Below are 20,007 nucleotides of genomic sequence, written 5' to 3'. Positions count from 1 at the left end.
CCTCAAGGCCCACTAGATGCTCAAGCTGTCTGGGGACTTGGGCCACTACCAGCTTCCTCACCACCAGGCACACAAGTATGTGTAGAGCAGGGGTGTCCAAACTGCAGCCCGCAGGCCAACTGCGGCCTGCAATCCATTGTTAATCGGCCCGCAGCAAATTCCAAAAATCTATTTAGTTTACTTAAATAAACCAGGTGAGGCAATGCGTACTTCACCTCGAGTGAGTGGCCCGGCTGTTTGTGTATTTTACCGCATATGGCCCTTGGTGAAAACTGTTGAAAAAAGTTTGGACACCTCTGGTGTAGAGGAAAGAATATAATATCGAATTTGTAGATAGAAGACGTGGGCTCTAGACCCAGCCTTGTAACCAACTAATTGTGCCATCTTAAGCAGGGCATCTCACCTCTCTTCATCTTGTTTTCTTCCCAAAATATTAGGGTTTAGTTACTCATATCCTCAAGCAATATTTATTGGGTGCTAATTATGAGCTAAGCAGTATGGTAGCCATTGGTGATATGAAAAGAAAAAGAAAAAAAGTGTCCCTTGTCTGAAGGTGCTCATGGGAAGAGACAGAGACGTGAAGAGGAAATTACAGCCCGAGGTGATGAGAGCTATAATGGGGGTTTGCCCTGGGAGTTAGGGAAGCTCAGAGGAGGGGGGCATAACCCATCCTGGAGAGCAGGGCGTGTGATGAGAATGGCTTTCGGGAAAAGGTGAATCTAAAAGATGAGGGCAGTGAATAGGGAAAGGGGGGGGGAGAAGAAGCATCTTAAGAAGAAGGGACGACAGAGAACTGGCTGGATGATCTGTAACCCATGGGACACCGTCCTCATGAGCAAGTGTATTGCCATCCCTACCCCTGACACCACTCAATGCCTCCCTCCCCACCGGTGGTGTCACTTCTGCCGGAGATGTAGATTCAGTACCTTAGTTGGAGGAGGACAGGGGAGGCATAACCACACTCAACTCTGGGGGAAAATCCTTTTGCTGACCTGTTGATCACCACCTGAGATCAACAAATGAGATTAAAGGAGTGAAATGGTGGGAGGAAATTAGTCTCAAATAGCTCAGCTGTGGGAACAGAAATAGCTCATCTTCACTCTTAGGCTGGGTAAAAGAATCCAGGTGGAGGCAGGAAGATGAATTTGATGACCTGTGACCTTTAGCCCAGAGAACTGAGACTGCTCTAGGGTCAGACAAGAAGTGACATCTGAGGGACGAGATGGAAGGAAGTAGAGAAATGGGTATTTGACAATGTGTGGATCTGGGGTGGAGAGCTCTAGGGGAGACAGGAAGCCAGGTGGTTTGGGGTAGGCTGTGGCTGTGTGTAGTGAAGAAACTGAGTACTGGTGATGTCAGAAGTCCCCTGCCTGGTGCTGATTCTGGGACAGGGCCGAGCATTCATACATGGCTGCCCAGATTTTGGAAAATGATTTCAGTTGTCCCAAGGTGGGATTTTAAATCCCATGCACAATAAAAATATTGTTATAACACACTTTATTTTCTAGTTCTTGTTGGTGTTGTCTTTTATTCTACTTACACCTCCCCTTCAGGGAACAATCTGTTTAACGTGATCTGTTTATTCTGATCAGACATAAACTAAAATGTTCAGTCATCTCCCCTCTGGGGCTCCTGGCAAGAGTGAACCACCCATCTGCAACCTCAAAGGGAGAGGGCACAGTGTTGCGGCCTGGGCTTAAAAGTCATCTGAGAAGCCCCATTCTTCACCCTCAGTTTGGCAGGTAGAAGAGATGTGGAGCTCAGGAGCCAGGGACTGGAGAGGGGCTGAGTTGCTTTCCCTGGGAGCGCTCACTATTTCATATACAATACTGTTTATTTTTAAAAATCCTAGATACATGGAAGACCCTATGTAATGATTAAACATCTCCAAAGCTCCCAAATCTGGGATTCCACCAAAAAGTGGATTGCATCTTTCTGTTTATTCTTGTGAGCTTTAGCTAGGTCCTTTAAAATGACTGTTTGCCTCTAAGGTAAATGTGTGTGACATTCCTGGCCTGCCGGAGGACTTCACACACATCATGGACTCATCTAGGTAACTCTGTGTGGTAGCTTCTATTATTACTTCCATTTTTTTTTCAAATTTATTGGGGTGACAATTGTTAGTAAAATTACGTAGATTTCAGGTGTACAACTCTGTATTACATCATCTATATCTCATATTGTGTGTTCACCACCCAGAGTCAGTTCTCCTTCCATCACCATATATTTGATATTATTTCCATTTTATAGGTAAGAAAATGAGACTTAGTGAGTTTTGGTTATTTGCTCAGCCCAGATCATCCAGCCAGGATTTTAATCCATACCTACCTCGAGAGCTCTGGGTAAAGGGACACCGCTTTACTCAGAACAGGTGCCCAGTGGGGCCTGGTGAATATGGTCATGCAGGCTACGCCCCATGAGTGACCTGGATTTAAAAAGACAATTTGTATTTCTTACTCTGAGAAATAAAACCGCCGAGGAATGAAAATACTCACATTGGCCTACCAGCACTGTTCCTCTTGTAGGTAACTTCTAGCCTGTTTTGGGCCGGCCCGGTTGGTCAGGCGGTTGGAGCTCCGTGCTCCTGGTGCGAAGGCTGCTGATTCAATTCCTAAGTGGGCCAGTGGGCTCTCAGCCACAGGGTTGCTGGTTCGACTCCCGCAGGGGATGGTGGGCTGCACCCTCTGCAACTGGCAGCGGCCGCTGAACCTGGAAGCTGCGCTGTGCCCTGACAGCTACGATTGAGGGGACAACAAGTTGACTTGGAAAAAATCCTGGAAGTGCACACTGTTCCCTAATAAAGTCCTGTTCCCCTTCCCCAATAAAATCTTAAAAAAAAAAAAAAAAAGTTGGCCTCTTTTGGAGCCTGGAGTCAGTGCAGAGGAAGTGGATAGATCCTAAAATACAGCGACTTCAAAACGAGCAGCTTGGCGAACCTCCATGCTCTGCGACATGCTCTGCTTGTGGCAGAGTCTGGACTCAGGGCTCCCTCCCCCAGGAAAACGCTCATGTCCAGAGGCCCCATGCTCCCAGTCGCCCTCTACAAGACTCCAAAGGAGTGCTGCACACTTGTGACATCCCCGAGTTAATGCCTGGCTTTCTCACAGCTTACATTGTAGCAGCTCTTTCTATTAAAAAGAGCAGAGACTCACTCAAGTTAGTTTAAATAATAGGAAAGTTTAATTTAATAACAGACATGTACATAAGGAAAATGGAATTTTCCACCATTAGCCAGGCCTCGTGGAGATTTTAAAATACTAGTACTACTAATAACAAACACATATAGAGCTCACTTGGGCCAGTCATTGCAATAAATTGATTACACATTAACTAACTTAATCCTGCCGACAACTCTGAGGTGATACCCCCACGTCATACTGACAGAGCTGAGACGCGGAAGTCGGCTAATGGGTCCCAGGTCGTCCGCAGATCGTACGCGGCACAGCGACAGTGCATATCACACATCAGACAGTAAAGCACATTGGAATTCAGACAGTTTGGTTCCCAAGTCTGTGCTCATGACCAGCACTGCCTCTGTATGTCCAAGAACTGGTAGAAAGGGGACTTGAGGTCCACAGGAGCTCAGAGGCTGGATTACCCTGTGACCACCCACAACCTAGGTCATGGACGCTTCTCCGGCACATGGCCACGCGTGCTGCTCTCATTCCATCTGTGGCTGCCCTTCCTGCCCACTCCTGGTGTGTGCACCATGGATCCATTCTGAATTTCCGAGAGAAGCTGATGTTCACTTCATTATCATGGTCCCTCTTTGATAAGTCCTTTCCGGGCAGGCAAGCTCATAGGCTGGATTAGCCAGCTACCTGCTGGGCAGATACCCACACTAGCCCAATGTGCAGTCACAGCAGAAGAGGGCAGAGGGGTTGGCAGGCACCGCAGGATAACTGGCTCTCTGGTGAGGGAGAGCCTTGTAGCCTGCCAGTCTCCTCCCACTCCTGGCAAGATACTTTGGCACAAATTATCTGTGTGAGGTCAACCCCAGCTAGGATGCAGGACTGTTAGCTGTCCCCTCCGTGGATGTGTTTTCCTTGGCTATCACCTTGTTCTGAGATTCGGGGTCTCATGTTTCCAGCTTCTTGCCTGGTAACTACACCCTTTGTTTTTCTGAACATCTACACCAGGATCTTTCTCCTTCCCCCTCTCCACAGCCCCCCAATCCACCTGGCACAGGAGCCCAGACTGGTCTTCCTTAAACACCACTTATTCCCTTCACTTCTGACTCAAAAACCTTTGATGGCTGCCTAGGTCTTGATGTCACTTGTCTAACGCCCTGCTTCAATTTTGCTCTTCCCCATTCCTGACTATTCCAGATTAACCAGTCAGTCTCCTCATGGTCCCGCAAACATGCATGGCTTGTTCCTACCTCCATGCTTTCATTCGTGGAGCTGTCCTGAACTGGGTGCTCTCATCGTACCCCCCTGCTGTCCACTCCCACCTCCCCCACAAAGCCGACCCTGAATTTCTCATCCTCACTAGTGTCTCTCTTCTGAATCCCCACAGCACTTAGCAACAGTGACACTTAATTTAACCAGACACACAGTTTCGTATTATTCCATATGTGTTTGTCCTGGCTCCACAGCTAGATTGTAAGCTTCTGGATGGAGAAGTAGAAGAAGATAGAATTACCATATTTGAATGTTGACAACATGTTAAGTACTACAGCATATGTAATAACATTTAATTCTGACAACAACCCCAGGCTACAGAGACCATTACCTTCACTTTAGAGGTGTGGTACTGAGGTTCAGAGAGGGAGGCTAAGTAACTGGCCCAGGGTTACAGAGGTATTAGCTGTCAGGACTGAGACTGAATTTAAGTCAAAATTTCACTTTTTACACCACAACGCAGCACTTCCTTGTGGCCACGCTTTATTCTTTACATCCTTCAGTGCCTACTGTAGTATTGACTAATTCAGCAAGGGTTCAATACATTCTGGTTAAAGTCTCCCTTTGTTAAACATGGAGCATCAAGAAATGGCCCTTATACTTTCCATTCATTCATTCATGCATCTACTTAATAAATTTCACTGGGCACCAGCTATGAGCCAGGCACTGTCTTAGACACTGGGGACACGAAGACAGGGTACTGTCCTTACTCACCCAAAGAAGTGATGCACAAATAGTTAATACATAAATATATTAGTTATCTATTGCTCTGTAAAAATTACCACAAACTTAGTGTCTTAAAACAACACACATTTATTGTATCACCGTTTCTGTGACATTTATGACCTCACAATTTCTGTGGGTCATAAATTCGGATTCTCTGCTTAGGGTCTCACTAGGCTGTGATGAAGGTGTCAGCTGGGCTGGGTTCTCATCTGGAGGCTCAACTGGGGAAAAACCCACTCCCAAATTCACTTAGGCTGTTGGCAGAATTTGTTTTCTTACAGCTGCAAGATTAAGGGCCCTGCTTTTTGTTGGCTAAAGGCTGGGAGCTACTCTCAGCTCCTAGAGGCTGCCTGCTCACCACAGGGCCACTCACCTGATCAATCCCACAAGGACAGACTCAAGAGTGAGTCACTGAAGTGACAACCCATTCCTTTAGCCATATAACATAACCTAATCATGGAAGTGACATCCCGTCACCTTTCCATATTCCATTCATTAGAAGCAAATCACAGATCCTGCTTGTACCCAAGGAGAAGGGATCACACAAGGACATGAGTACCAAAAGGGGCGGGTCATGGGGGTCACCTTAGTGTCTGTCCACCACAAAATAATCAGTGCCAGGTGAGTGGTACAGACACTCAGAAGGAATATTCTTTCCAACGGACCTGCCAGTTCCATATGCAGAGGTGGCTCACCATTGGTGAGCACATGCCACCTAGGTGCCAGGATACTCCTATTTTGATATTGGGAGAGATGGGCTTCTGTCAATTCACAGGCAGAGTGGAATCTTGCATCCTGATCTCTGCAGTGGGAGCCACAGGCATGAAGCTGGTTCAGGAAGGAGGCTGTGATGATTGTTCCGGTGTCAGGGACTCAGGCACCAGGTCATGGCTATGGGGCTGAGGAAAGTGTTCAGGAGATGGCAGGCCTGAAGCTGCAGCAGGGGGACTTAATGCGCGGCCGGACAGGTTGGCGGCCGGAGAGCGAGGAGAATGAGGTGAGTCTGAGATGAGGGATGAACAGGTCGGAGTTGCTGAGGATGCTTGAAGAAGGGATTCGTTGACTTTTTTCTCTAATTTGGGATAAATAGCTTCTAATTTTTGTGGAGCACTCCTAGAAACAAAGAAATCCTTCAGTATTTCTGTTGAATCTTCCACTGGCCACGCAGTATAAAGACACAAACTTAATAGAGCGGTGGATCTCCTTGATTTTGATAAAGCCCGTGGGCATTGTGGGTCTGTATGTGACAGGGAGGAAGGTGGCACTTATTGACCTACCTGGTCAATAAGTCGCTGGCTGTCTAGAAAAGACACAACAAGAGTGAGAATCACAACTGGCTGTCAAGTTCCTATCATCTCCCGTTTCCTCCCCAACCCACTACTGAGTGCCACCCTGAGCAGTCACCCTGAGAACTGGAGGGATTGGCAGCTCTCCTCTGCTCCCCACTCAGCAGCAGTATTGTGTGGCCGTGGACAAGTCACCACCACATGTCACAAAGAAGCCTCTCCTAGCACATCTCCACTACCTTTGGGGCGTGCCTTGGGGTATGCACCTTCAGCATGCTGGCATCCAGCTCCCTGGCCATCCTCTCCAGATCAGAAACCAGGCTGTGGAGCTGTGTGATTGTCCTGGAGATGTCAAGGCTTCTGGACATCTCTGCTGGCGTGCCCTCCAGCTGGTCTGGCCACTGCTGGGGGATGTCATCCAGCTGCCTCTCAGTTTGCTGCTGGCTCCCCCATTCAGGTCCACAGTCTACCAGAAACTACAGAAAAGAGACTCCCAAGATTTACTTGTCAGGGGCCGGCCCGGTGGCTCAGGTGGTTGGAGCTCCATGCTCCTAACTCCGAAGGCTGCCGGTTCAATTCCCACATGGGCCAGTGGGCTCTCAACCACAAGGTTGCCAGTTCAACTCCTCGACTCCCACAAGGGATGGTGAGCAGCGCCCCCTGCAACTAGAAATGGCAACTGGACCTGGAGCTGAGCTGAGCTGCGCCCTCCATAACTAACTTCACTTGGAAAAAGTCCTGGAAGTACACACTGTTCCCCAATAAAGTTCCCTTTCCCCAATAAAATCTTTAAAAAAAAAAAAAAGATTAATTTGTCAGATGGCACCCCACTGGCCCACTGGTCTTTCAGTCTCTGAGTATCTGAGAAAGTTGATTCCTCAGTCAGTTTTCTCCCCCTTGTGCATTGCCTCTGCCTGTCACAGTGGTGTTCTTCATGAATGGAAGGATACCTCCCCTCCACAGATGCCACGTCACACCTGGTGGGTACACACACACACCCTGCTCAGCTCTATCCTTCTACTGCCTGCTTTTAACCCCCTTCAGGTCATAGGGTAAGAAGAGACCCCACACCTCATTGAGCAAGAGGTACAGAAAGGTAGCCCGTCAGAGACAGCGATGGAGACCCATGTTTTGGGTAGTCATTTTCAATTGAGGAGCTGCCTGTCTCCTTTGGTCCTCATTCATCATGAGCCGGGTGGAGGGGACTGGCTTTCACTTAACACATGAACCACGTGAAGATCAGGGGCTTGATCTGCCCCAGGTCACCAACCAGCAAACCCGGAGGCCAGCCGTGCCCAGCACCGAGGTTTCCGGCACATCAGGACCTCCGGCACATCAGGCTGCTCCTGAGACAGACAGATGGCCAGAACCAGGAGTAAGGGCCTGGGGTCACTCGGAGGGTGTCCTTCCCAGGACTCGGCGAAACCCACCTGCAAAGCCTGAAGCCTCTCTTCCTCCTGAGCCCTGAGCTGCCGAAGTTCCCTGATGTACTTTTTGAGCTTCCTCTTCCTGCAGGTGAGTCGCTTCTAGAGAAACAGATATCCCTGCTTTCAGACTGGGGGCAGGGTGGCACTCAGTGGAAAATGGTCAGGGTCCTGACCCCAGGATGAGGCCAAAGGAAAATCCTGCCCCCAAACAGTGTCCTGCTTGGGGTAAGGAACATAGGTTTATTTAATGGATGATGACGGGAAAAGCAATGGGTAACTTTTTTAAAGCCTTAACTCCACTAAAATAACATAGTATTATAACAGAACCTTTTCTACTTGACTTCAGGGAGCAGAGGAGATGCCAGACCTCTATACCCTTCCCTCGTCCTGGCTGCGACGGACAGACGAGAGCCCTCTGGGAGGCAAATCCACTACCCAGGGAGGCACGGCACCCCTCTCTAAACCTCCAATCAGCGTCTGGATTGGTACTGTGTTCTTGAAGCTGAGAATATGATGCTTTAAGGATAAGATGATTAGAAATGAATGATTTCCATTTCTCAACAAAAAATTTCTTTTGGGTTTTTGATTAACTATGAGGGAAGCAAAAGTAAACAAAGCTGATACTGTTATCAACACAGGCCTTTAGTGATCAAAGTGGAAGAAAGGGGCTGGCATCCACAAAAGACTCGGGGCGCATTCTTCTTGTAAACCCTTGTTAGTTGCAAATGTATTTGCCCTACCAGATGAACGGGCCTATACAGCCACTTAACAAATGGCACGGTGCTGGTTCAAGAACAAATAGCAAATGAGAGAAGAGACTTGCGCAGGAACAGATCCATGTTAGCAAAGGAATTTAAAAGAAAAAGTAGGACATAAATCAAGAGAAGGAGCAGAATCTATAAGTATGGTGTTGAGAAAACTTGCTGATAATAATAGAGAAAAATAAAGTTGATCCCTCCTTAAAACCATATGTGAAGTAGACTCTAGATGTATTAAAGACCTACGTGTGAAAAGTGAAATTCTAAAGTTAATAGAAAATAATGTTAGAGAATAAATTAGCAACCTGGAGGTAGGGAAAGATGTCTTAAAGAAACTCCCAAAGGCACAAACCATGAAGGAATTATTTAATTTGGTTACCTCAAAACTAAATATTACATTCAATGACAATGCCATCAATAAAAGTTGATATGTGCAGTGTCTAAAACCAGCAAGAGACTTACTGTATTTTGCCATGTACAATGTGCACTTTTTTGCCCAAATTTGTGAGAGAAAAATAAGGATGTGCGTTATACATGGGTAGTACCAATTCCGTATCTATATAAATGTTTTTAATTCTTCTATTTATGCTTATGAGTTAAAAGTATAACTCTAGAAATCAATTACAATATCCATATGCAAAATAATACCCTGGCTACGATAATGGGTTTTGTTGAACTTAAGAGGAACTTGGGACAACAGAGTTCTTGGCCTTCTATGACATGTAAATATCGTAAATTTGTTACCGGTTCATAAAATTTGTACCATAGTATGTTAAAAAATAAATGCTAAAATTCCTTTATAATTCAAAAACAAGTACCTAAATGTAAACAAATAAAAAATTGAATTAAAAAATTAAAACAAAATAGTTTTTCCCTGAAAGTTTGGGCCCAAAATGTGGGTGCCCATTATACATGGGAGCGCATTATACACAGCAAAATAAGGTACATGTAGAATATAAAAAGGAAAGCCTACAAACCATTAAAAAGACAGGAACCCAAGAGAAAATTTTGCAAAGAAAATGAACAATTAATTCACAGAGGAGGGAATACAAAAGGCTAAAGTGCATGTGAACCGATGCCCAAGCTCACCAGGGATTAGAGAAATGGAAATGAACACAATGAAATATTACTTGACTCTCATCAGATTACTAAAAATTAGACAAGTGGATAACACCTGGGGGAAGAGAGATGGAAGTGGATGTAAGGACTATACTGCAGGTTGGTGAGTTGTGCACTGGCCCGGCCACTCTGGTGAGGGTCCCCACCTAAATGTGCTTTCCTCTAGGAGCCAGTGGTCCTGTTTCTGGCTAAATATCCCAGAGACTTCCTTACTTAGGTCTTAAGAGGATGAGAACACTACAGCATTTTTTGTGGTAACAGAGAGCTAGAGTCATGTAAAGTCCATTCTTGGGAAATTGGAGAATAAAATGTGTCAAATGCCTGCTATGGATACTGGGCAGCTGTCAGCAACAATGGACGACATGTTTTTGATCCGTGATTGTGAATCTGCACATGCGGAGGGATGATAACTGAAGTTACATGGGACTTTTGACTGTGTGGGTCGGAATCCCTAACCCTGCATTGTTCAAGGGTCACTTATATACGACACACAAAACATGGACTGATCTTAAAACCATGGTAGAGTGGAAAAGCAAGAAATAGAATGAGGCCTATAATATAATTTTGTTAAGTCAATATACAAGCACAAAATACAGCAATATGTGTTTTACCAAACCATCTACAAATAAAATAAAAATACAACACTTTAAATCGTTGCCCATGGGAAAGGGAGGAATGGTGATTAAATGCAGCCATTAAATAAAACAGAAAAAAGAATTTGTGGACTAAAGATAAGGGTGAGCTATTAACTGAAAAGTGTGTGTTTCATTAACTAAATCCCATGTCAGGTTAAAAAAAAATTAGGCTATTTTGTTGTTTATGGGAAATATTTTATGGGCTGCTTATTGGGAATATTTTTAATTTTTGTCATTTTTGCCTCGTTTCTCTTGTGTTGCTTTGGGGAAAGAAGAGTCCCACATCACTGGAAGTGTATAGGTAGAGGTTGGGGTTGGAGCAGATGACTTTGAAAGTTCTTTGTGGCCCTGAGATTCTGTGGATGAAATCAAGGTCAAAGGGACTGTGGGTGAGAGATCAGCAAGAACATTCAGGCAAACGAAAGGCTTCAGTAAACAGAGGAGACAATGAGGTCACTAGGAAGTTATTAAAATGTGTCACACCACTGGGTGTTACCTGCAGTCACTTCCCAGCAGAGAAGGAATGAAGCCCCCAGGGAAGGAGTGGCAGGCAGTAAGTGGGCGTGGCGGGTTTCACTCATGGGTCTCCACTGATGGTAAGCACAAAAGTTAAGGTCTCACAGAGATCAAACAAGCAAGCAAACAATCCTCACCTTACTAGCTCATCAATCTAGTCTCTCTCCATCCTCACAATTGAACTTGAATGAGTAGTCGGTGCTCGTTGTCTTCACAACTGGGCCCTTGCTCCTCAGCCATCTGTTTTGTTTCTCATCACTCTTTTGAAACTTCTCTCTGCAGCATCCCCAGTGATCTCCAGTCATGAAATCCAAAGGAGCCTTCCTCTTAGGCCTTCTCTGCTTTGATGTAATTCTCCCTTCATGTCTCATCCCACTCTACTCCCCTACCCCCATCCTTCCTTGACCTTTCTCAGGTTGTTTCCTTAGTCCTTTTCTATCTGTAAACTGTGTCCTTAACTTTTCATGTGGAGGCTTCTGACATGATTGTAATCTCCAAACCATGGGATTTTTCCTAACAGTCAATCCCATGTTTCCAGCTGAGCCAAGAATCTCCTATTGGCATCTCAAAATCAATCTGGAGAAATCAAACTTATCATCCATTCACCACCCTCTTATACAATCTACTGCCCTTGAACTCCATATTTCTGTCATTGGATCCGCCATTCTGTCTGTCATACATCTTGAAATCTCTGTCATATCTCATCTCTTATCTATATTACTCCTCTCTTCAAAATGCCTTCTCATTACCAAAGATAAGCCCAAACTCCTTAACCCAGTATCCAAGGCTTTCAGTGACCTAACCCCCATTTACCCTTCCACCTTTTACCTCTTCCTACTCCGTCCACGCTCTCCAAGCTAGCCAAAGAGAATTACTTGTGATTTCCTGAACACATCCCATGCAGCCACACACTCTCATGGCTTATCTTCCATTCCCTCTGCCAGAAATACTACCTATTTCTGCCTATCGAAATCAGGCCTAAGATTCAGTCCAAAAAGCCACAGTCTTATCTTCTGTTTTAGTTTAAAATGCAATGAAGAGTTTAAAGTCAGCTACAGACATTGTGTAAATGAAAAAAGGAAGCAAAGATAACAAAAAAAGAAATGCAAGAAATAGTCATAGAAAATACAGATCTATCATTTACAATATTCAAAATGAATAAGGTAAAGTTCTCTGTTTTATTTTTAAAAATGTTTATTCATTCATTTTTGCGTTAAAATAATATTTAGTGGGTACATATCATGTGACTAAGACACTCATTAGAATTAAAATGCAAAATTCTACAAACTTTTGTTTTCCTAAAATATTCCTCAGGCAAAAAAAGACAAATTGAAACATAGGGACTAGTGCAAGACCTGTTTTGTCTTGATTTTTTTTAAAGTTTCTGATCCTATCAAACATCAGATAAAATGTGATTTCACAGTAAAAAAAGTTTGACTGAAAAGGGCATTAAGTAGTGATGAAACATGAGAACCTAGCAACACTGAAATTCTCAAATGACTTACTAACAAAATGCATAAAAGAAAAGTGATGAACAGATGAAAAGGTATCTTTCCCTGATACCGTCATAAAAAAAAATTACCAACTTTCAAAATGAGTGTTCCTTACAGAGCCAAAAGTGTCCCAAAATATGGGTAAGAATATCACCCATTGTATTTTACAAGGGAAAATGATACTGTGATGACTAAATCTGACAATGTCCACATGATCGTGCATCTAGGAAACATCAGGAAATAGTTATATAGCTATAAAGACATAGCTAACCTCATCAAGAGGTTTAAATAAAGGCAATTTAACATCTGATTCAGAAATATAAAGGAGGGCCCGGCGGGCCTGATGATGGCTCAGGTGGTGGGAGCACTGTACTCCTAACACCAGGTCACCGGTTCGATTCCCACATGGGCCAATGAGCTGCACCCTCTACAGCTAAGATTGTGAACAACGGCTCTCCCTGGAGCTGGGCTGTTGTGAGCTGCCATAGGCTGCTGTGGCAGCTTTGTGCTGCCGTGTGCGCGCGCGCGTGCAAGGCTCATAATACCAGCATGGGCCAGGGAGCTGTGTCCTACACAACTAGACTAAGAAACAACGGCTTGGGGGCCAGCCCGGTGGCTCAGGTGTTTAGAGCTCCATGCTCCTAACTCCGAAGGCTACCGGTTCGATTCCCACATGGGCCAGTGGGCTCTCAACCACAAGGTTGCTGGTTCAATTCCTCGAGTCCAGCAAGGGATGGTGGGCAGTGCCCCCTGCCCCCTGCAACTAAGATTGAACACGGCACCTTGAGCTGAGCTGCAGCTGAGCTCCTGTATGGCTCAGTTGGTTGGAGTGCATCCTCTCAACCACAAGGTTGCCGGTTCGATTCCCGCAAGGGATGGTGGGCCCCGCCCGCTGCAACTAACAACAGCAACTGGACCTGGAGCTGAGCTGCGCCCTCCACAACCAAGACTGAAAGGACAACAACTTGAAGCTGAACGGCACCCTCCACAACTAAGATTGAAAGGACAACAACTTGACTTGGAAAAAAGGCCTGGAAGTACACACTGTTCCCCAATAAAGTCCTGTTCCCCTTCCCCAATAAAAATCCTTAAAAAAAAAAAAAAAGAAAAGAAACAACGGCTTGAACTGGAGTTTGGGATGGGGAGGTGGAAGGGGAGGGGACATAAAGGAAAATGCTATTGGTCAAGAAGACTAAGTAAACCCCAAAAGTCACAATTCTTAAAGTAATCAATAAGTTTAATACAATGCCAATTAAAATTTGAGGAAATTCTCTATAGAACTTGGAAACTTGCATAAGAAAATTTCTCTTGAGTCAGTGAGAATATCAAGTTATTAAAAAAAATACTATATGGCAAAGACGCTGGTAGATTTTTTAAAAAAACATAAAGCAATGAAAACTATGTAATAACTTTAGAACAAAAATAATCAATGGCTAGAGTAAAACAAAATTCTGCTATTATAAAAATTTAATTTATGTCAAACTAGAAACAACACATAGATGTGGAAAGGACTCACAGAAATGTTTTGGGGACAACTGGATACCAGAATAAAGAAAAATTAATGTGGAGTAGTCCTTCATACAACACAGTATATTAAATTCCAAATAAGCTAGGAATTAATCTTTAAAAGTGAAACAATAAGATGAATTTCTGAGTAAGAAATAGAACAGATCTAAACACAGATTTCTGAAAATTTCCCCAACAATGCAATAAAAAAGAAAAGAAATAACAGAATAAGAAAAATGGAGGTTAAACATTAACTAATATACCTTATTGTCCAAAAGATAAACTACTTCGAGAAAATCATGTAGAATTTATGCCCCAATTCTAGAGGAAAATGTAGATAGTGAGTGTTTACATGGATGAAAGCCTCATCCCCAGCATTCACAATTAAGCAAAGTAAAACAAATCCAGTCACTGCTGCACAGGTGGGAAACTTACAGGATACATTCAAATGGTTGACACCACATGGGCTGGGCAGTGAGGAAACAGGTGGACTTTTGTTGCGTTGCAAATTTTTCAGTCTTTCTGGAGTGCAATCAGGGATTAATTCCTTTATAAAGGACACAATGTACAATACTTAATTTATAAGATTTAATTCAAAGAAATAGAGACATGGTGAGAAATTGTAAGAAATCAATTTCACAACTATGCTATCAACACCTACAAACACACACAGGGCCCATCATTACAATCACTCCTCTAGAAATGCCCTCAACCTCCCCTCCTTCTGTTACTTTTCAGGCAACTCCTTATCCCTGGGTAAGTAAGTACTACTGTCATTGGCTATCCTCAGGCAGCCCCATGAAACACAGGAAACCCCTAGTTTCAGAACTCAAATTGCTGCCTTGTACTGCCTGCCAATCCTGCCCCATTCTCTGTTTCACTCTCCCAAAATATACCACGCCTTCTCCTGTCTTCAGACCTCTCACATCCCACCTCTTCCCACACTGCTGATGTTCTTTCTTTGCATATTATTGAGGAAATGAACCAGAACACTCGAGCCATCTCCCAAACTGCAGAGCTATGCACACTTGCAGACCCTGTCTGCTGTTCCCTGGTGATTCAGTGGTGGAAGTGCACTTCTTTGCCTCCCACCTTCCTGGATGACTCAGCACCATGCAGTGCTCTCTACCATCACTCACTTCTTAACACATTCTTCTCTCACAGCATCTAGAACACCGCTCTCCTCGATTTTCTCCTGCCTCACTAAATCTCGTTTGCTGGGTCCTCCTGTACCTTACATCTAAATGATGGCCTTCTCGGGATATTGGAACTTCTTTTCTCTCTAGACTCTCTACTGAGGATATTGCCTCAATTCCCTTGGCTTTAAATATTATCTTTATTCTGATGGAGCCCTGTTTTAGGTCCTAGGAATACTACTCCACACTTTTTTGAGACCCAGATTTCATACCTAACTGCATATCTAAAATCCTACTTTGGTGTGTCTCAACTTGGACTCAACTTGTTCTCAATGAAACTTGATGTTTCATTCAAACCTGTTCTCCCCCTTATCATCCATCATCCATCCAGTTTCTCAAACCAGAAACTCATGAATTCACCTTTGATTCCTTTCATTTTCTTACTCCACTTCTAATCTATCTGTATATCTTGCCAGTTCAAACTCTAACTATAAATTCTTTGAATCAAACAGGACTTTTGCAGCCTTGGGCTTCTGTGTGTACTCCCCTGCTGCCTGGTCTTTACAATGGTGGACTTCTCTGTCTCTAGGTCTCAGCTTCTGTGTCACCTCTTCCACGAAGCCCTCACTGACCAGGCTAACGTGGGTCACTGTTACTCTCCCTCTCACACCCTTGTTTGTTTTCTTCATAACTCATAAAAAACTTGCAGTTTGTTTGTTTTCTTATCTGTCTCCCTTACTTAACTGAAAACTCTGTCAGTAGGGATGGCATCTGTCTTATTCCTAGCAAGTACTGTAGTTCCTAACACACTGAAGGAACTTATTTAAGTATTTCTTAAATGAACACATATTGTTATTTATTTATTTTAGATTTCCTTTCATAAATTAAAGGTATACTTAAGGACAATTATTGTGAATCATCTTTCTACTTCCTACAATACCTAGCACAACATTCCATACAAAGCACAGAGCTGAATAAATCACTGAATGGGATTTTCATCTCGTGCACTCATCAGCAGGTGAGAGACCTCCCACCCCCCTGTGGTACACTGCACCTAGGAGGAATGATGTTAGAACCAGAGAACTCTGCCTCTTTGGCTTTCTGAATTATTTCTCTACCTTCCCATAGTCACCCCAATCTGGATTCCCCACTTTCTCATCCTGTATCATAACATGTTCTCAAAAGTCAAGTATCAAAAAGAAGACTTTGGAAATTTATCCCTCATTATTGCATAGAAAGACATCATAGTGTAAATCTGTCATTTCCATTAAATCAAATACTAACTGGATTGACATTCCAGTAGGGGGGAGACTGGTGAAAATAATGCTAAAGCTAATTGGCAAAATAAACATATATGCATACCCACAAAATTCTGAAAACTTTGTGGGGTTCTAAGACCTACTTGACATTAAAACACATTGCAAAGCTACAGTGTTTAAAATTGTTTGACACACAGGCAGGGATAGACAGAAGAATAGAACAGAATAGAAAGTCAAAAAACATGCAAGCACATATGAATATATGGCATATTATGAACTTGGCATTCAAATCATTGGGGTAACTGGATCATTCAATAAACAGTGATAGGAAAAATTGATTATAACTTAGAAGTTACCTTACTCTTTCACCAAACTATATCTTGGATATTCTAAGTCCTCTAAAACATGTTGAAAGGTTTTCATTGCAACATTCAATGTTATCTCAAAACAAAATAATAACTAGAAATAAATAGTGTCTGCCAATTTATGGTACATTCATAGAATTGAATACCATGCAGTTGTTAAAAAGAATTCATAAATTGTATATGAACTAATGGGAAAATGCAAAAATATACAAGATGTATTTTTAGATGAGTTACAGAAAAAATTTTAAGAGAATGTGTGTGTGTGTGTGTGTGTGTGTGTGTGTTAAGGGGTGCATTCACACACACAAAATTGTCTGGAAAAATGATACACAAAAATTTAACAATCGTTACTTCTGGGGACTGAGAATGGAGGAAAGCAAGAAGAAAGATTTTTAGTTTTGACTATACCTTATAATATTTTCTGAATGTATTACCGAGAGCATGCAATTTTTATGATAAAAAAACTGAATGAAATAGGATACAAATATCACTATAGAAAGGAAGGCAGGAAAGAAAAGGGAAAGGAACAGGGAAGAGAAAGAGAGAGCTATGCACCAATGTACAAGTTTCAGTATATTTGCAGGATAATTATTAGCATGTATAAAACCTGAATACATTTCGAGCCAAATTTCTAGTACTATCAACCAGGGGAACCATATAGTCTTAGTATTGAAAGGGTTTTGCATTATATAGTCCAACTCTTTCATTCTACAGACAAGCAACGTGAGAGTACCTCATGCTTTCTGGGAATCTGACATCACAGTGTCAGTATCATCTCTTAGACTCATAGTGATGCATTGACATCAGTAGCAAAATATACTTGGAAAAGCAAAAGAGGATGAAGCAGAAGAAACAAAGAAAAGCGTCCATTGTTGAGCTTCCATGATATGCCAAGCATCATGAACAGAGGGTAGAATGGAGTAACCCAGGGAGGTGGTGGGTTACAAGTCACCCTTACCTTGTAGTGGCTGATGGCATCTTTAATGGCCAGCTCACGATGAGACCTGTGCTCAGGGGACACCAGGCATTCCATACACAGAAGAAGTCTGCTCTCCTCACAGAACCAGCACACCTTCTTCTGGTGGCTGTGGCAGATGTAGCCTGCCCCCAGAACCTCCTCGGAACAGGGCTTCCGGCAGAGGGGACAGCAGAAGCCCCCAGAGGCGGAGGCCTTCTCCACGTACTGGGCCAGACACACTCGGCAGAAGAGGTGCCCACAGTCCGTGCTCACGGCCTCCTTTCGGTGCTCCTGGCAGATGGGGCAGACGCCCTCTTCCCAGCTGTTCTCCCACAAAGGGACCATGGCCTCCACCCTCCACTGCCAGCCTCTTGTCTACAGGGCCTCCTTCCCCACTGCGGCTTTGGAAGGCCTCCCATGTAGACAGTCCAGAGAAGATGGCCCAGCTGGACGAAGGCAGTCCTGGAGCAGCCTGGAGGACACGACTCGTGCCTACAACTTCCGGCAACTGCTGACTGTCCCTCTGTGAATCCTAGCACGGGCACACACACCACAATTCTGCATGAGTTGCAGAAATATCTCATCAGCTTTGACACGCACCCTCTGGTTTCCTTGTATTTGTGAAACTTGCAATCACCCTTTATTTTCCATATCCCTGGAGGAAGCAGGTGGTTCAAACACCAATTCTATTTTCCTCTCCAAAGCTTTCTGTGAATATTTGTACAGCTCAAAATTAAAAGTCCAGAGAGTTATGGCCAGAAGCCAGAGCATCATAAACTGGCAAGTTGAAAGTCTCCTCTGATTTGCCCTCAGCTAAGAGAATTCGGCAGGAATGTGGAGTGTCTTCCACCCTGGGATGCTGTTCTTAGATGTGCCTCACGGTCACATCTCAGAATCTGGCTACTGCCAACCATTGGCAGCAGCATCTCTGTCAGCTGGTCATTCTTTGAACCAGCATCCTTTCCAGGCTTTTATGGATTCCACAACGAAAGGCAAGAGAACAGGACTTAGAGCAGACCAGAGACCCGTGTAATGTCTGAAGTCACCTTTTCCTTCCTTTCAAACCATCTCCAAAGATGACTGAAAGAAGGAAGTCCTCCCCCATCACCACTTCCCTTAAACACTGTGCATTCACTCCCATTCCCTCACCCCCAAACCTCTTGCTTAGTCCTTCTCCCCCAAAGCTTTCAGAGTATCCTACCTCAGTCTCTCCTGCTACAACTTCAGGTCATTTTCTCAGGCTTCAGATCTGGAGAGATGGCCAGCAGGTGAATGGTTCTTTTTAAACCATGTCAGTTATATACGCTCATGTGTCAGCAAAACTGGGGGGAAGTGAAGAGGCCCATCCTTTCCTGCAAATACTGAATCACTAGGAAAATGAAACTCCTGTGGCTGGCTGGCTCACTGACCGGAGCTGAAAGGTGAGATGGACTTTGGCTGGAGCAAGGTGCGGCTTGTTTGCACACAGGGAAGAGGAAGGTCTTGGAGCTTTCAATGTAATGGCACAAACTGAGTCAACTCACAAAATGAAGACCTATCCTCCCAAACCCCAGCCGTGGTAGCTCAGGACCCCGGGGGCCACACAGCCATGGCATCTATTCATGATAGTGGCCACCCCGCAGTCTTCCAACTTCTCATCCAGTCAGGCTGTTCTCAGCCCTGACATTGGGGGAGCCTACAGGGGGTCCCCTTAATAAGGGCTTTAAAAGGTCTGAGATACTTATTAAAACCTCACTCCAGAGTCTCCTCCTTCAGCCCCACTTGGCCACTGTCTGCTGTGGGTTGCTAATGAAGTTATTTTCTCAAAAGTCACAATTCCTTGGCCTTCTTCTCAAAAGAGATGAATCTCTTGAATCTCAGGGTCACAGGTGGGGTGAACATCTTCCTCATTCGATATGACCACCTCCTGAGCATGACGTCCCCAGGGCCAGATAAAAACACCTGCTGTGGAGCTCTGGTTGCTCACACTCAATCCTTCTTGCTGCTCTCCACAGAGCCATTTGCCTCGCTTCACGAGTACTTATGCACGAGGCCCACAGGCCCTTCCTGACCCCATGTCCTGCCATCATCCTGGGTCATTTCAAGGACTACGTATATGACCATTCGACACAGAGGCCCTTCTGCTCTTTCACATGCTCAATCCAGTGACCTTTACTTTTGCCACCAGCCTAGTGACTGCTTCTGGACCTTGTCGGAATTCCGATTTCATCACCTGAAATCACAAATCCAGGCCTTGGACGTGTCTTACAGCTCTCCCTAAGCTACGCACTACCACATCTGTTCTTCAATCTCCAATCCTTGACCGCTCCACATTCTACATTTCTGTCACATCTCATGAGATAATATGAGAAACAAAAATGCACAGAGATTAAGTGACCTGCCCAAGATCATAGAGGGGTGGACAGAGAGCCGGGATTCAG

General features: G+C 44.3%; 1 protein-coding gene across 5 annotated transcripts; it reads right to left on the bottom strand.

Moving 5' to 3' along the window:
- Positions 1-3,210: 3,210 nt before the first annotated feature.
- Positions 3,211-18,890, bottom strand: TRIM40 (tripartite motif containing 40). 5 transcript variants are annotated; one of them, XM_033102601.1, is made up of 6 exons: positions 18,789-18,890; positions 17,588-18,145; positions 7,846-7,941; positions 6,655-6,891; positions 6,407-6,429; positions 3,211-6,242 (listed from the first exon to the last, which is right to left on the bottom strand). In XM_033102601.1, the coding sequence occupies exons 2-6, from the start codon at positions 17,930-17,932 to the stop codon at positions 5,963-5,965; spliced, it is 981 nt and encodes a 326-aa protein (XP_032958492.1). In that variant the 5' UTR covers positions 17,933-18,145; positions 18,789-18,890; the 3' UTR covers positions 3,211-5,962. The 5 variants fall into 5 exon arrangements, with proteins under 5 accessions (XP_032958492.1, XP_032958491.1, XP_032958495.1 ...); XM_033102600.1 differs by having other exon boundaries at positions 17,588-18,119; XM_033102602.1 differs by having other exon boundaries at positions 3,212-6,242; positions 6,682-6,891; positions 17,588-18,119.
- Between the last annotated feature and the right edge of the window lie 1,117 nt (positions 18,891-20,007).

The sequence above is a fragment of the Rhinolophus ferrumequinum genome, chromosome 3 (assembly GCF_004115265.2).
Source record: "Rhinolophus ferrumequinum isolate MPI-CBG mRhiFer1 chromosome 3, mRhiFer1_v1.p, whole genome shotgun sequence".
Lineage (NCBI taxonomy): Eukaryota > Metazoa > Chordata > Mammalia > Chiroptera > Rhinolophidae > Rhinolophus > Rhinolophus ferrumequinum.
The sequence above is the reverse complement of the archived record's forward strand: the minus strand, read 5'-3'. Positions and strand labels throughout refer to the sequence as shown.

Coding starts and splice junctions, on each gene's coding strand:
- TRIM40 (XM_033102601.1), bottom strand. CDS start 17,932: ATGGTCCCTTTGTGGGAGAACAGCTGGGAAGAGGGCGTCTGCCCCATC. Junction 6,892..7,845: donor AGAGGCTTCAGGCTTTGCAG/GTGGGTTTCGCC, acceptor TCTTTTCTGTAG/TTTCTGGTAGACTGTGGACC. Junction 6,430..6,654: donor CCCCAAGGCACGCCCCAAAG/GTAGTGGAGATG, acceptor TGTCTTTTCTAG/ACAGCCAGCGACTTATTGAC.